The 15,002-nt window shown below is 50.0% G+C and overlaps 1 protein-coding gene across 3 annotated transcripts in view; it reads right to left on the reverse strand.

Annotated features, from left to right (window-relative positions):
* The window catches only part of RB1CC1 (RB1 inducible coiled-coil 1), a 1,537,866-nt gene that overhangs the window by 63,636 nt on the left and 1,459,228 nt on the right, over positions 1-15,002 (reverse strand). For all 3 annotated transcript variants that reach the window (XM_069621043.1, XM_069621041.1, XM_069621042.1), the window contains exon 22: positions 1,972-2,042. In XM_069621043.1, coding sequence (XP_069477144.1) covers positions 1,972-2,042 — 71 coding nt within the window. The remainder of the gene's footprint in view (positions 1-1,971; positions 2,043-15,002) is intronic.

Here is a 15,002-nt window from a genome sequence, read left to right on the forward strand (position 1 = left end):
GTGGGCGGACATAGATCTGCTGAGAGGGGTTTTGGACGTTCGCCATTTGCGCTCAACAGAGTGATTTTGGCTTTTGAAGGTCTTCAGGTGGGGCTTGAACCATTTGATGGGCGGTCCTTTGCGAGAGGCAGCGGGCCGTGACAGGGTGAGAGGACGTACTGATTAATTAAGCTAGGAGTCATAGAATTTGATGGTTAACGGTCTACCTGAGGTTGGCGGTGCTGGGAGACTGTGCTGCAGGGCTTCAGCAAGGTCAGGGAGTACCTTGACTTTGTTCAAGCATTTTTGATCATGTGTGGGAGCAGGGTGAGCCTTGGGAGGAGTGGGTTGAGTGTGGATAGAGAAAGGGATGGTAGAGTGGTCTGTCCAGATGAGCGTTTTGGGACTAGATACAGAGACGAGATCATAGGAGCTGAAGATTGCATCAAGGGTGTGACCTCCAGAGTGGGTCGGACCTGTGGTATGTCAGTAAAGGTTGAGTACCTCTAGACTGCCGACCAGGGCTTGGGTCATGGAGTTGTTTGGCACATCAAACCAAATACTGAAGTCCCCCAGTAGTGTGAGTGTTGAGTGGTTTACCTGAATGGTAGCTAGCGAGTCACAGAGATTGTTAGCAAAATGTCTGTCATATCCTGGGGGGTGGGGGTCTGTATATGAGTAGGAAGCTGTGAGTGTTGACAGTAGAGAGAGTATACTAGAAGGGATTCACAGTTCGCATTGCATGGCTTGCTTTTGGTGAGTGAGATGGTGAAATGAGGTTTATAGAGGATTGCTACTCCGCCACCTCTGGAAGGTCTGATGTGGGAGATAAGCGAGAAGCCTGGGGGGAAAGCCTTGTGCGCGACTTGTGCAAAGTCATCAAAGAACCAAGTTTCCTTGTAGAAAAGGAGGTCAGGATTGTCAGAGGATAGGAGGTCAAACATGCTGTGTCTGTTTCTAGCCACGGAGCGGGCATTGAAAAGGAGGCAGGTGACTTCCTGAGGCGTGGCGGTTTTCCTGACAATCGTGGCTGGGAGGGCTTGGTTGGATTGGGAGGCAGTCAGTCGTTGCGATGCAAGGTGTGGTCAGAACAGTTTGGGTGGCTGTGGCTGAACGAGGGGTGGTTGTGGGGGTTCGGGACACAAGTGTTCTTTGAGGGGGGTGAGTGGGTTGGGTTGCTGGGGAGCAGGAAGAGTAGGCGGGCGGTGGTAGCTATTCGTGAGATGTGGAGAGGTTGATCAAGGAAGGGAGTGTGGGGGGTGAGTGGCGCACATGTGGTGTGTGGAGTCAGGCGAGTTGTTGAGTGTGGGTCGTGTCTGGAGGGAGCTAGGGGTTTAGGTGTACTGGGTGAAAGGTCGTTTTCAAAGAGGTGGCGAGGCGGGGTGGCAGGTGCAATGGGCCATGTCTGGTTTCTGTTATGTAAAGAATTCTAAAAAACAAAGACTGGCAGTAAGGTTTATGTTTGATTTTTGCACCATTAATAATATACATTCAGTACAACATTTACTAAATAGATGAACAGCTATTGCATACATCAACATTTTTATTGGATTCCAAGGCAACACAGAAGGTAGAAGGAGGTTTTAAGATGTAAATCCAACAATAGTTTATTTTGCATTGTCATGTGAGCTAGTAGGTACAATCGTACATTTTGTCTTGCTCATCAGAATATGAAACATGAAAAAAAAGCTGAAGGGCAGCACAACTAATATTAAGTATGATATTCCACACAGTGATAAAAAAGCAAACGGCATAAAACTAGAAAAATGTTCATGTTGGATTTTAGGGAATCATTTCTCAATATCAGAACAGCAAACCGCTTCTGGGGTAGGTAGAAGAGGGTACCGAAACATCACTACAAGGCTTCAACCTAAGCCTTGTTCAACTTAGCAGTACATTAGTAAAGAGATCATGTGTGCACCATAGCAGGAGGTTTGACTTGATCAATGGGCTCCTGTTTAGTTTGAGGATCCTAAAAAGAGATTTTCTTACCTTTTTTGCTTGACAATATTCCTTTTCCATGACCTTTCCTAACACCCAAGGCCTTCGAGATGCACCGGAAGCTATAAAGGAAGAATTAATTTTTAGATAGACCCTTATTTTAATAAAAACATGAATACATATAAACATGTAGAAGATGAACGTAGGGAGGAATAGTATGCTAACTCAGGCCATTGTTTACGAAGCAGAATAACATATGCATGTATTATTTGTTAACATGTTTTGATGAATATGATCCTCATCTTGAAAACTCAATATGCAAAAGGTGCACAAAATGCACCTTAACATGTTAAGATTAAGGATCTTCTTACTTCAATCACAGACATCATGAAATATATCAGCATGATCATGCTTCATGAACATTAGACACGGCTTACCCTGCCACACCCCCTACCAGAGAGAGTGGGAAGGGAAAAGCATCCCAAAGTTGATATTTCCTATGGTTGAATTTTATTCTGTGTGCTAGGGGATATACAAATGTGATACTCACCTGGCCCTAAGGATTTTTACCTCCATCTGATGCTGACAAAAATTGCAGCCACATATTGCCTTTTTTCTCTTATTGGACATATTCCACCCACTCTTGGGTATGCCTTTCCCCTCAAGATCAACCGTAGGAAGTCTAGGGCTGGCAGATAATGTGGTTTCTGGTAGTCAGTGACCATCTGTAGAATGTGTACAGCCTTCTGTGAAAGCAGTGCCTGTGGGAGAATCCAGGGCCACTTTGATGAATTGGAGCGTTTGAGAAGGTGCCAGTTGAGACTTCTTTAAATTGAGGCAGAAGCCCAGTCTGTGAAGGAGGTGGCAGCTGCGATTGAGATGATCTAAGGCTTGATCCGGAGATCGTGCCCTGATTAATCAATCATCCAGGTAGGAAAAGACATGAGCCTCTCCTTTCCTGAGACTCGCTGCCACTAACACCAGCAGCTTAGTCATGACCCTTGGTCAGCGGTAAGCCAGAAAGGCAGAACACGAAACTGGTAGTGAGTGTTGCGTATGACGAACCTCAGTTACTTCCTGTGCTTTGCATGGATCGGCACAGGGAAGTAAGCGTCCTCTAGGTCGAGTGACACAAACCAATGCTATATGCCTAGGGCCTGGAGGATCTGCGACAGGGTTACCATCTTGGAAATGTCTTTCCTGAGGAACTTGTTCAAGCGCCTCAAGTCCAAGATGGGTCACAGATCTCCATCCTTCTTTGGGACCAAAAAATAGTGGGAGTGCCATCACCTGTTCCTTTCCTGTACAGGTACCAACTCTATGTCACCCTTCGGCAGAAGAGAGGAAACCTCTTCCAGGAGCAGTGGGTCTGGAACAGGAGGTGTTCTGTCAAAAGGGGGGCAATCTGGATCGTGCTTTAATAAGGGGAGGCAGTAACCCTGAGAGACTGCCTGAAGCCCCCATGCATATGAAGTAATGGAGTGCCATTCTTGTAAATGCCATGACAGACGCCCCCCTACTGGTGAAGCATGGCAAATTTCTTTAAAGAGGTTTTGCGGCAAGAGCCGCGCTGGAGGAGACAGATACGCAAGCTGTCTTGTGTCTTACCTCCTCTACGTCTGGAAGGTCAAGAGAAGTGTCTCTGACCCTGCTGGGCGAAAGGTTTTTTCCCGTTTCTGTCCATAATTGTAGTAACAAAAGGGATTGCCCTTGTATTGGGTTGAGGGCTGGGTGCCTTATTGCCGCCCTAATGACTTTGCCAGAGCCTCGGACGCCGGTCATCTGCTTTTGGTCAAAAAGGTGTGAACCGTCAAAATGCATATGATTATTCGCATGACTGCCATAGATATCCTGACACAGTCGGTCAAGTTGAGTCCTGACTGAAGGGACTGGCGCATGGCTTCCTTTACGTCTTCCATTATGTTAGGAATGTGCTCAGCAGGTTTGTCTATTACAGACCACAAGGTGTGTGTGTATTTAGACAATGCATATGAAGCATTAACCACTTTTAGTGCCATACTGCCAGAGGAAAAGAACATTTTCAGCTAGAACGTCCACTTGTTATTCCTGTCACTGGATTAAGAGGGCTAGGCACTAGCCTTGTTACCCATAGTCACAACCTGTACTACCAGACTATCATGAGCTGGATGTTCGGTAAGGAATTCCGGATCAGACACAAGGGGTAGGTCAGAAAGAGGAGACAGACCAGGGTTTACCATTTGAAAAGAGGTTTATTAGTAATTATATGAAAAAATGCCTAACTTTCCCTATTCCAAGGGTTTCCCTACCTAACAAAACTAAGGTGCTCGTTGTCTGTTCTCCAGTCCAAAGAAAATGTCTGTCCTCCATCCAAACTAAATTACTCATATAACGCTTATACTAATTAAAGACCAGGAGAATGACTCCCTTCAATATCGGATCTTCAAATAGTTTGTTGCTATTTCAACAGTTCATTCAGTTCTCTTAGGGGACTTTTCGACATCACTTTTCTTTGTTTCTCCCTGGTTTTTCAAGTTCATCACTCTGGGTGTTAATGTTAAAGGCCATTTGTACCGCGCACTATCATCACCAGAGTGGTGCTCTGGCGGCTCTGAAAGAGGGAGGGAGGGTGGGTTAGTGGGGGGGGAGGATGGAAAAGTGCAAGAGTGCAGTGAAGTGCTGTTGGCGGCTTCAGCCCGGTGGGTCCATTGGCTGGGCCTGGGTGTTTGCGGCCAGTAGACGTCGTGTACTGTTGTGTGTGTTTTTGTTGTTGCAGTGTAGTGAAGTTTGTGTGGTTTGTTGTGCTGTAGGTTTGTGGTTGTTTGGTTTGGAGTTTGATAGGTGTATGCAGAGGAGGACAATTGTTAGTGGAATTGGTTAGTTGGCATATCTATCCTGAATTGAAGAGTTGGGCTTGCCTAATCGCTCACAGATGGGGTGTGTGTGCACCCTGTGCCTCTGGTTCGGTATGGGCCCGTTCTGAATTTGAGGCCCATTCACATTTCCCTGCCACCTCCAGCAGCCTCCCCAACAACCCTGCATGTTCCCCACTCCCACTTATATGGCCAGTGCACCTGCCAGTGTCCACACCTCAGTTATTCTCTAAAGTTCCACAACCCAGTGGTATCTAATAGCAGGTAGGGGCGGTTGAAGATGTCGGTTTAGGGTTGGCTGGGGATATTGATTCCGTCTCCCTGGGTGTCACTTGTGTTCCACTCTGCCCTGTGACACCCGTCCAGGTGCCGTTGGTGCTTCTCAGTCGGTTCTGGGGGCCTGTCAGTGTCCTTTTCGGTTTAATCATTCCTTTCCTTTCTGCTGTTTCCGTTTTTTTTTATTCTGTAGTATTGAAAAGCCAGGTTTTTAGTAATTTCCTGAATTTTAGGTGATCTTTGGCGTTTCTTATTTCTTTTGGGATGTTGTTCCAGGTTTTTGCGGCTAGGTGCTAGAAGGCAGTTGGTTTAGTTCCAGGCGGATTTCGTTGCTTGACCTGGGGTTCTCGCTGGTTTGTAGATTGTTATTTTCTTTTGTAGGAATTCAGCTCCTTGTCCGCAGATTGCCCTGTGCGTTATGCACATTGTTTTGAAGTTGATACGATGTTTTAGTGGGAGGCAGTGTAGTGTTTTTAGGGCAGGGGTGATGTGGTCTCTTCTGGACAGTTTGAGTAGTCTGGCTTCTGTATTTTGGATCCGTTGTAGTTTCTTCAGGAGGTATTCTGGTATTCCGAGGTAGAAGCTGTTTGCATAGTCGATTTTTGACATGATGAGGGCGACGATAGTGAGTGTTTTGCGCGTGAAGGAGAGGAAAGGTAGGATTCTTCTTGCAGTGTCGAGGAGGAAGAAGAATTTCTTGACTGTTGCATTTATTTGCGGTTCTAAGGTTAGGGTGTTGTGCATCAGGACCCCCAGATTTTTTACAACCTTAGACGATGATGGTGCAGTTCGAATTTCCGTTGGCCACGGGATAGCGGTTTTGTTCTCTTGGTCTTTGGATTTGCTCATAATTTCTGTTTTTCCTGGGTTGATTTTCAGGTTGTTGGCATTCCTCCAGTTGAAGACTTCTTTTGAACAGTCAGTTACGTTTGAATGATCGGCTTGGGTGTCTTTGATTTTGTAGATGATTTGAGTATCATCTGCGTAGTTGTAGCATCTAATGTGTTTCTTGAAGATTCTGATGACAGGGGTTTGGTAGATGAAGTACAGTGGTGAAAGTGAGGATCCTTGTGGTACTCCACAGTCGTTAACTCGTGGGGTGGATTTGAAGGGTTTAATCCATACTGTTTCTGTTCTGTCTGCTAGGAATGATTTAGTCCAGCGTAGTGCTGTGTCTGTTATGCCTATGTCTTCTAGTCTTTTGGTTAGGGTGTCATGGCTAAGTGTCAAAGGCTGCAGAGAGGTCGAACAGAATCAGGGCTGAGATTGTGTTGGAGTCTGCGTTAGTTTTTAGGTCTTCCAGATGGATAGTAGTGCTGTTTCTGTTCCTCTTGTGGGTCTGAAGCCGACTTGAGCTTGGTCTAGTAGGTGGTGTTTTTCAATATATTCTTGGGTTAGTTTGTATACGTAGGTTTCGAGGAGTTTTGCCGGGTACGGGATGTTTGAGATCGGTCTGTAGTTGGAGAGGTCATCTACGTCGCCGCTTGTGTTTTTTAGAAGTGGTTTGATGTAAGCTGATTGGAAGATCCTCGGTACGGTTCCTGTTAGTGATAGATTTAGAAGTTTTCTGTAATATTCTGATGGCGTTCCTTGTGAAAGGATTGATTTGTAGATGTCCGGGGTACAGGGATCCATGGGTGAACCAGCTTTCTTTCTGTGTTTTACCAGCATTGCGAATGCCTATGCTGATATTTCAGGAAAGTTTTTAAGTTTGTGCTGAGGTTTTGAGTTAGGTTCGTTTGGTTGTATGTTGCTGTTGGTTGGTCCCTTTTGAATGGTTTGTCGGATGTCAATGATTTTTTTTTTAAATGGTCTGCCAGGTCGTTGCAGAGTTTCTCCGAGGGGATTGGGGTGTTGTCACATCTTGGTGGGTTTCTCATTTCTTTAATGATGATAAACATTTCTTTTTGAGTGTTGGTGGCATTTGTGATTCTGTCATCATAATGCCTTCTCTTTGCCTTTTGAATTTCCTTCTTGTATGCGCAGATTTGTTTCTGGAACAGTGTTTTTTTGTCTGGGTTGTATTTTTTCCTCCATTCCAGTTCCATCTTTTTGTTTTCCTTTTTCATGGTGCTTAATAGTGGGGTGAACCATTTTGCCATTGCTCTCTTTTTTGTTGGTGTGAATGTTTTTTCTGGGGCTATTTTGTTAATGGTATCCGCAATCCATTTGTGTAGTATCTCCGTTTTCCCATCTAGGTCAGCTAGCTCTAGTTCTGTAGTTGAGGGTTTGGTGAACTCCAGTGGTTCGAATAGGTTGCTTTCTTATTTTTTTTTTTTAAACTTCTTTTTTTATTCATTTTCATTTTCAGAACAGGATTGTAAACAGCTTACATAAATGAAAATAAACAACAAAGTCCATTATAAACTAGAACCCATCCCCCCACCCCCCCCCCATAAGTACAGCACCCAGAAAGCCATTCCCATTCTCATCTCCCCTGAACCCGCTTCTATCCGCCAATGTCCAAAAGTTTAAGTCTCTGCGGACACCATTGCTCTCTAAAGTCCCCTTTTAGAAATTCCAGGGTCTCCCCCCATTCCGCATGAAATGTCTCCAGTTTATTGTCCGCTGCGTAAGAAGCCCACTCTAAAGAGACAATGTCCCAAAGTTTCCTGAGCCACTCCTGCTCCGACGGGATCACGGGGCTCTTCCATTTTTGCGCAATGAGGGATAAGGCTGCCAATACAAAAATCGTTGGTGCTTTGCTCCAGCCGTGTCCTGTCCCATTAGCCCCCAACCCCACTCCTACCCCGCTTTTCCCCAGCAAGATGTCACATGGATGTCGGAGGGATCCTCCTCCCAGTGCCTGGGCTGTGGCCTTCTTAAGATCTTCCCAAAAGGGCTGAATAGCAGCACAATCCCACCAGATATGTGAAGCCGTGCCCCTCTCCCCGCACCCACGCCAACAGTCCCCAGAAACAGCAGGGTTCATTGCTTGGAGGCGGACGGGAGTATAATGCCAACCCAACAAACATTTATACCACACTTCTCGGACCTGGATCGCCTTTGCCAATTTAGGGATCCGCGCCCAGAGTCTCTCCCAATCGGCTAGCTCCAAGTGAACCCCGGTGTACCTCTCCCAGTTAGCCATATAGGGCCAGGTGGTTCGCAGGGTGCCTCTCTCGAGATGTTTATATAGAGCCCCTATCAACCCCCCAGTGCCCTCATTGGTTGTTAGGAACCTTTCGAAGTGAGTTAGATCTCTAGTTGCCGCCTGTCTAACAGCCGGAGACATCACCCAGTGTCTGATTTGAAAGTAACGATGCCGCTCCTTTTCCCCTAGACCAAATTCTTTTTTACATTCCAGGAACGTTTTCACTCTACCCCCGGTGAACATGTCCCTTATGATCCTACATCCCCCCTCTTCCCACACCAAAAAAGCTCCCGCCTCCATCCCTGGAGTGAAGTCCCCGTTGCGGAAGATAGGGGAGAACGGAGAGGGAAAAGTCGTGATCCCCCATTGTAATACAGATCGATCCCAACATTCAACCACACTTTTTGTGATGTCGCTCAGGTAGATATGAGAGGGTCGTAACTGTCTCGGGAGCCAGAGCACCTCCCCCAAGTGGTGCCCAGCCACCGCTCGATCCATCTTTACCCAGTGTTTCTGATACTCCTCCGCAAACCATTCTCTAATAATTCGGAGCTGAGCCGCGTCGTGGTAGCGACGAAAGTCGGGGAAGGCCAATCCGCCTCTATCCCTAGAAGTAGTGAGGAGTTGCCTAGAAACCCGCGATCTTCTCCCCCCCCCAGACAAAACCTCTAATCAGTCCGTCCAGCCTCCGGAAAAAACTCTCCGGGACCCTCAAGGGGATGGCCTGAAAAAGGTAGAGTACCCGAGGGAGTATCACCATCCTAAGGACCGCCCCCCTACCCAGCCATGAGATCGGAAGGGCCCCCCACCTTCGTAGATCTTTCTGGATTGCCAAAAGAAGCGGTTCGTAGTTCGCACCGTACCAACCAGCCAGGGAGGGGGTGATCCGCACCCCCAGATATCGCAGCCCAGAGGGGCTCCACTTAAAAGGGGACAGCTCCCTGACCTCTCTCGCCTCCCCCTCTCCCAAGGAGAGGGTCATCAATTCCGATTTTTGGAAGTTAACTTGAAGGCCCGAGACTTCGCCAAAGGAAGTTAATAATGTCATACATGCTGTGAGGGATTTTCTCGGATTGGTAAGTGTGAGTAGCATGTCGTCGGCAAAAGCCGCCACCCTATGCTGCCAACCACCAAATGGGATCCCCTCTATCTCCGGAGACCGGCGGACAGCCGATAGTAGAGGTTCTAAGTAAATAGCGAACAACAGCGGGGAGAGTGGACATCCCTGTTTCGTTCCCCTCCGGAGGCTAAAGGGCCTAGTCACTTCTCCATTAACCAATATGCGTGAAGTGGGGTTTTTGTAATTGGCTGCAACCAAGTTAATAATGCCCTCCCCCAGGCCCATCCTCTCCATAACCTGAAATAAGAAGGACCACTCAACCTGGTCAAACGCCTTCTCGGCGTCTAATGCTAACAGGAACGCCGGGGTATCTGATTTACGGGATTTCTCAATGAGGTGAGCTACCCTCCTGATGTTATCCGCTGTTTGTCGCCCCATGACAAAACCCGCCTGGTCCTGATGGATCAGGGAAGAAAGGTGTCCCTCCAACCGCCTTGCCAAAATCTTAGTGAATATTTTTGCCTCAGTGTTAATAAGGGCAATCGGGCGATAAGAAGTGCAATCCTCCGGATCCTTCCCTACCTTGTGGATTAGGGTGATCTTAGCCTCCTCCATCGTTCGGGAGATGCCACCCCCCGTGCTAAACGAATTAAAGAGCTGGGTCAAGTGAGGGACCAATAGATGAGAAAAGGCTTTATAGAAGGAGGCCGGAAAGCCATCGGGACCCGGCGCCTTATTGCGGGGAAGAGCAGTGACGACAGCCCTTACCTCGTCCTCCGAGATGGGGGCACCCAGTTCCTCAGCCACGTTCTTAGGGACCTGCGGGAGACGTATATTTTCGAGGAAATTTCTCTGTAAGTGAGGGGAAGGATCCTGAGAGGAGTATAGGGCCTCATAGAATTCCACAAATCTTTCCCTTATTTCGTCAGACCGGGTCAAACGCCTACCTCCCTGGTCTTTAAGTGCGGTAATTACTCTCTGATCCCTCTGCCCCCTCAAAAGGCGAGCAAGCAGAGTGCCTGCCTTGTTGGCCTTAGCATAAAAGGTTTGCCTCATTCTGAGGAGGGCACCTTCAGCGCTCTTAGTCCTCAGAATCCCCAATTGGCCCTCCGCCAGTCTATAGGCCCTGAAGGCCCTTCGCGTGGGGGGTAATACGCAGTTGGGCTCTGGCGGACTCCACCTCTCCCTCAAGCTGGGCCTCCAGCCCTCTCAGCCGCCTATTCCTCTCCGCCCGCAGGGCAATGAGGTCTCCCCGTATAGTCGCCTTAAAAGCATCCCACCTCATGCCCAGGCTCGTGTCGGAGGGCGCGTTTCTCTCAAAGAAATCCTGAATTTTGTCCTCCAACTCACTGCGTATCCCAGGGTCCCCTCAAGAGCTCTCCCGGAAATCTCCAACTCCACACCCCTGGTCCGCGTCTCCCCAGCCTCAGTACCATTTCTACAACCTTATGGTCGGCTATCCCCAGGGGGCCCACCTCAACCGCCTCCACCGCCCCCAGCAAGCTAGCAGAGACCCAAATATAATCAATTCGAGATTGGGATCTATGAACATCAGAGAGGAATGTGAAGCCCTCCTCGCTCCCCCGCAGAGACCGCCAAACATCCCGGAGGCCCGCCCCAGACCATCTCTTCCTTAATTGGGGGGAGGCAAACTGCACCTCCGCCTCCCTCCCCACCTCTAGATCGATCTCCAACCCTGTCCCAAGCCAGGTTAAAGTCCCCCAACAGGACCACTTGGCCTCTAGCAAAGTTCTCTATGGTGTTTAGAGTGTCCCGCAGAAATTGGTCCTGGCCCACATTAGGCGCGTATATTGACCCAATAGTATAACTCAAACCCATTACGGTCCCCTTCACCACCACATACCTCCCATTGGTATCCCTAAGAACTTCCTGGGGCTGAAAATTTGTCCTCCTGCTAAAGGCTAGAGCCACCCCTCCCCTCTTCGTGGGGCCTGACGCAAAATATATCAGGGGATATCCCTTAAGCCTCAATCGGGTTTGATCACATTTCCTTAGATGGGTCTCTTGCAAGGCCAGTACATCCGGTTTATGGGATTTCACATAGTGTTCCAACTTTGCACGCTTGAGGGGAGAATTCAGTCCCCTCACATTATGTGTTTGCCACTTGAATGTAACAACTGGGCGTATCGGGCCATGAACAACTTATGTGCCAGGGTAGCCCAAGAGAGCCCCAGCCAAATTTCCCTCCTACTAGCTGACCCAGAACCCCTTCCCCTCCCGCCCTCCCCTTCCCAGGGAGTTGCCAACCAGAAGCCCAGTTCCAAGGGTAACGCTTCCCTGACATGTGCTATACCTGCCCGCCCCCCTTCCCCCCCCATTCCCCCCTGGGCCACCCTCCCCTGCTCGTCCCCCTACCTTCCGACCCCCAACTTGGAAGGCGTTCCATTTCTCCCCCCTAACCCCTGGACACTCCCGTCCTTGCGTGATCCAAGAGGTGCAACCCCGCCCCCTCCCCGAAACCGTTGATAGCTTTCTTCCCACCACCCCCTTTTCAAAATCCAAGATCCTTTCACGCCTTCTCTACCGGACTCCCCCCGAACCGGGGGCCACCCCCCTCCTTTGCCTGATCGGGCTTCTCCTTCTCCTCCCGTGGGCGCCTCTGCGACATTTTCTTCTTAGAGCTGGCGCCCACCGTGGACCACGTCCACGGTCTAATTCCGTCTCCCGGGGTCGGGCGAACATTTCCAGTGACCCCCCCCCGCATCTCCAAGGGGCAGATTGATGATGTTCGCTGCCTCCTGCACACTGGTGGCCCTCCTTTGGGCGCCCTCCCATTCAAACAACAACCCAAACGGGAAGGTCCACTTGTACTTAACATTCTTCTTCGAGAGTGCCCCAAGAACAGGACGCATTGCCCTCCTTTTCACCAGAGTACTGTTGGCCAAGTCTTGAAATAAAGCAATCTCCTGGCCCTTATAAAGCAGTGGTTCACGCAGTCTAGCCGCCCGTAACACTGCCTCCTTTTGAACATATCGTGCGAACGCTGCCAGAACGTCCCGTGGCTTAGCATCCCGGCCAGGGAGAGGCCGGCCCACTCTGTGCACCCTGTCCAGCTCTATCTCCTCAGGGTCATCTCCCCCTAACAGCTCCACATAAATGCTCTGTACCACTCTCTTCAAATCCCTATCCGTGACTGATTCTGGAAGGAGTTTCACCCTGATATTGACTCGTCTCGATCTATTTTCCAAATCTTCTAGTTGGGTTTCTAAGTTGCGGGTCGCCAGGTCGAGGCGGTCGATCGCCTCTCCGGCGGCCGCGCCATCTTTTTCCAGTTCCTGCAGGCCCCTCTCCAAAATATCAGTCCTCTCGCCCAATTGAACTACCTCCTGTTTCAGCTCTCCGAGGGCCGTGTTTAGGTCCGACCGCAGCAGCTGGAACTGATCCTGGACTGCTTTGGCTAAAGTCTCTCTCCCAGGGCCTGCATCTCGCCTCTGAGGTCCCCCCTTGTCAAGGGCTCTCGGTCTCCCGCTCCAGGCACCTCATGTTGCTCAGAGCCTTCTCCACAGGCGGCCTCCATTGCTGCTGACCACAGGGAGGGAAGGGTGCCCAATGGGTCCCCCCCCCCTCTGTCCGGTGCGCGATGCTCTCCCCCTGGCTCTCGAGGGCATTAGGGAACAGGGTTAGCCCGCCAGCTCACCCGGGGTAGTCCACCGCTCCTCCCCCGGGTGCCACAAGGGATCGTTTGCCTCTTCCAGGAGGGGTGGTTATCCAATTTATGAAGGGCCCCGGAGGTCTCACCCCCCCTCGGGGGGCCTGCGCTATGTCCACGGGTCAAAATGGGGGGGGGGGGGCAGGCCCGATCCCCGAGCAGCGCTTCCGGGATCGCCAACAGGCCGCACCGGGGCCGAGCCACCAACCCGGGGGCCACCTCCAATGCTCGCCTCCCCCTGCCCCCCGGTTCCGGACACTCCTCACCTCCCCGTCGCAGGCCGGGAGGCCTTCTCCTGCTCCTCGGGGGGGCCGCTCCTTCCGCCGGTCGCCGGCGGTCCCCGCCGTCCCCGCCCTGGGGACGCAGCCGCCCGCGGGACCGCCCGCCGTCCCTCGCGACCTCCGTTCACAGAGGCGGCCCCTCGCTCTGGGCAGGCACGCTCACCCGCCGGGCTCAGCCGCAGCCAGGCCCGACCCCCTCCGCTGCACCCTCCTCCTCCGCGGGCTCCTCTGCTCACGGGTCGGGGGGCCGGGCTCCTCCGCTCGCGGATCGGGGGGCCGCTCGCCGGCCGCCCGAGCAGGTCTCCGCTGTCGCCGAACACGGGGCTCCGGCTATGAGGCGCCCGCTAATCCTCCTCAGCTGGCTGCCCGAGCTCGCTCCCACTGCCGCACCAATCCTCCGCTGCCGCTGGATGCCTTCAGGGGGTGATGGATCCCTAATGAAGGCCTTGGGGTGCGGGAGCTGCCGTCGGCGCGTCTAGTCACTGCCGGCGGCCATCTTGAATCAGGTTGCTTTCTTTGACGTCTTTCCAGTTTCTTTTTGTGGTGGATGTGAGTTTATGAGGTTGGATGCAGACTTGAGTAGGCAGAGTGATCACGAATGGGATGATGAGATGGTCGCTAAACAGTATTTGTCTTGGTGGTGCCGTGGTGATAAGTTTTTCCTCTGCGAAAATTGTGTCTATGGTGTGTCCTGCTGAGTGTGTTGCCCCTTTTACTATTTATAGAAGTTTCATGGTGGCAAGTTGTTCAATCAGTGAGTTTTGAGAGTTGGTGCGAATGTCTGCGAACCAGATTTTGAAGTCCCCCAGGATGATTAGGCGTTCGTGGTTGATGGCTATGCTGGTGATGGCTTCTATGAAGTTCTTGACGAAGGATGCATCATACGTTTGTGGTATGTACACCAAGAGGAATGTGATATTGGTTTTTTGGGCTCGCTGTTAGGTGTATGACCATGGATTTGCAGTTGAGGGTGTTGAGTGGTTTGTCTGTTCTTATTTTTAGGTTTTCTTTGAATGCTATTGCGATGCCGCCCCCTTTTTTGTTTTTTCTGTTTATTTGAAGGTATTTGAAGTTTGCTGGGAGGAAACTTTGGAGTATGATTTCGTAGTTGTCGTCCAACCATGTTTCTGTAGATGAATAGGATGTCAATGCCGTTGTAATCAAGTAGGTCAAAGATCTCTGTAGAGTGTTTTGACATGGATCTTGCGTTTATTAGATTGCAGTGGAGTTTGGAGGTGTAGTTTAGTATGGCTTTTTCCTCTTGTTAGGGTCGTCTTCTGATCTTGTTGAGGTGAAGGTTTCGGGTGGTCGGCGTCCTCGAATAGTTCTTCTAGGTTTTGTCTTGGGTTTTTGTTTTATTCAGGTTCGTCTTCTAGGAGTTGTAATTGTCGATCGAAAGTTCTTCTAGCTTTAGTGATGTAAGGTGTTATCTCTTCGGTCGTGTGTTTGTTGTTTCTGGTGTTGTTCATCCTTCTTTGTGATTTTGTTTGGTTGTTTAATGGTTCTGCTTCTAGCGTGCGTTGGTTCGGTCTGATGAGAAGTTCTCAGCGAGGTCTGGAGTTAGGTAGAGGGATTTGTCTCTTCTCTCAGTGTTGGTTCTATTTTTGGTCCTGTCTGTTGGGGTGTGTTCTGTTGTTGCGGTTCTTGGTTGCTGTTCCGGAGTGTTTGCTCTTTCTTCTTCTCTTCTTCTTCTTCTTCTTTCCTTCAGGATGGGTTGTTTGCGCGGCATTATCCGAGTTGTTTAGTTATCGTTCGTTTGCTGATGTCCAGTTGGTTCTGTTTTGGTCTGGTTGTCTTGAGGTGTGGTACTCGGTGTGGATGCCATCTGCTAACGGTTTTAGTCTTTGTC

This window comes from Ambystoma mexicanum, chromosome 5q (assembly GCF_040938575.1).
Source record: "Ambystoma mexicanum isolate Mex_15411 chromosome 5q, UKY_AmexF1_1, whole genome shotgun sequence".
In the NCBI taxonomy this organism is placed as follows: domain Eukaryota; kingdom Metazoa; phylum Chordata; class Amphibia; order Caudata; family Ambystomatidae; genus Ambystoma; species Ambystoma mexicanum.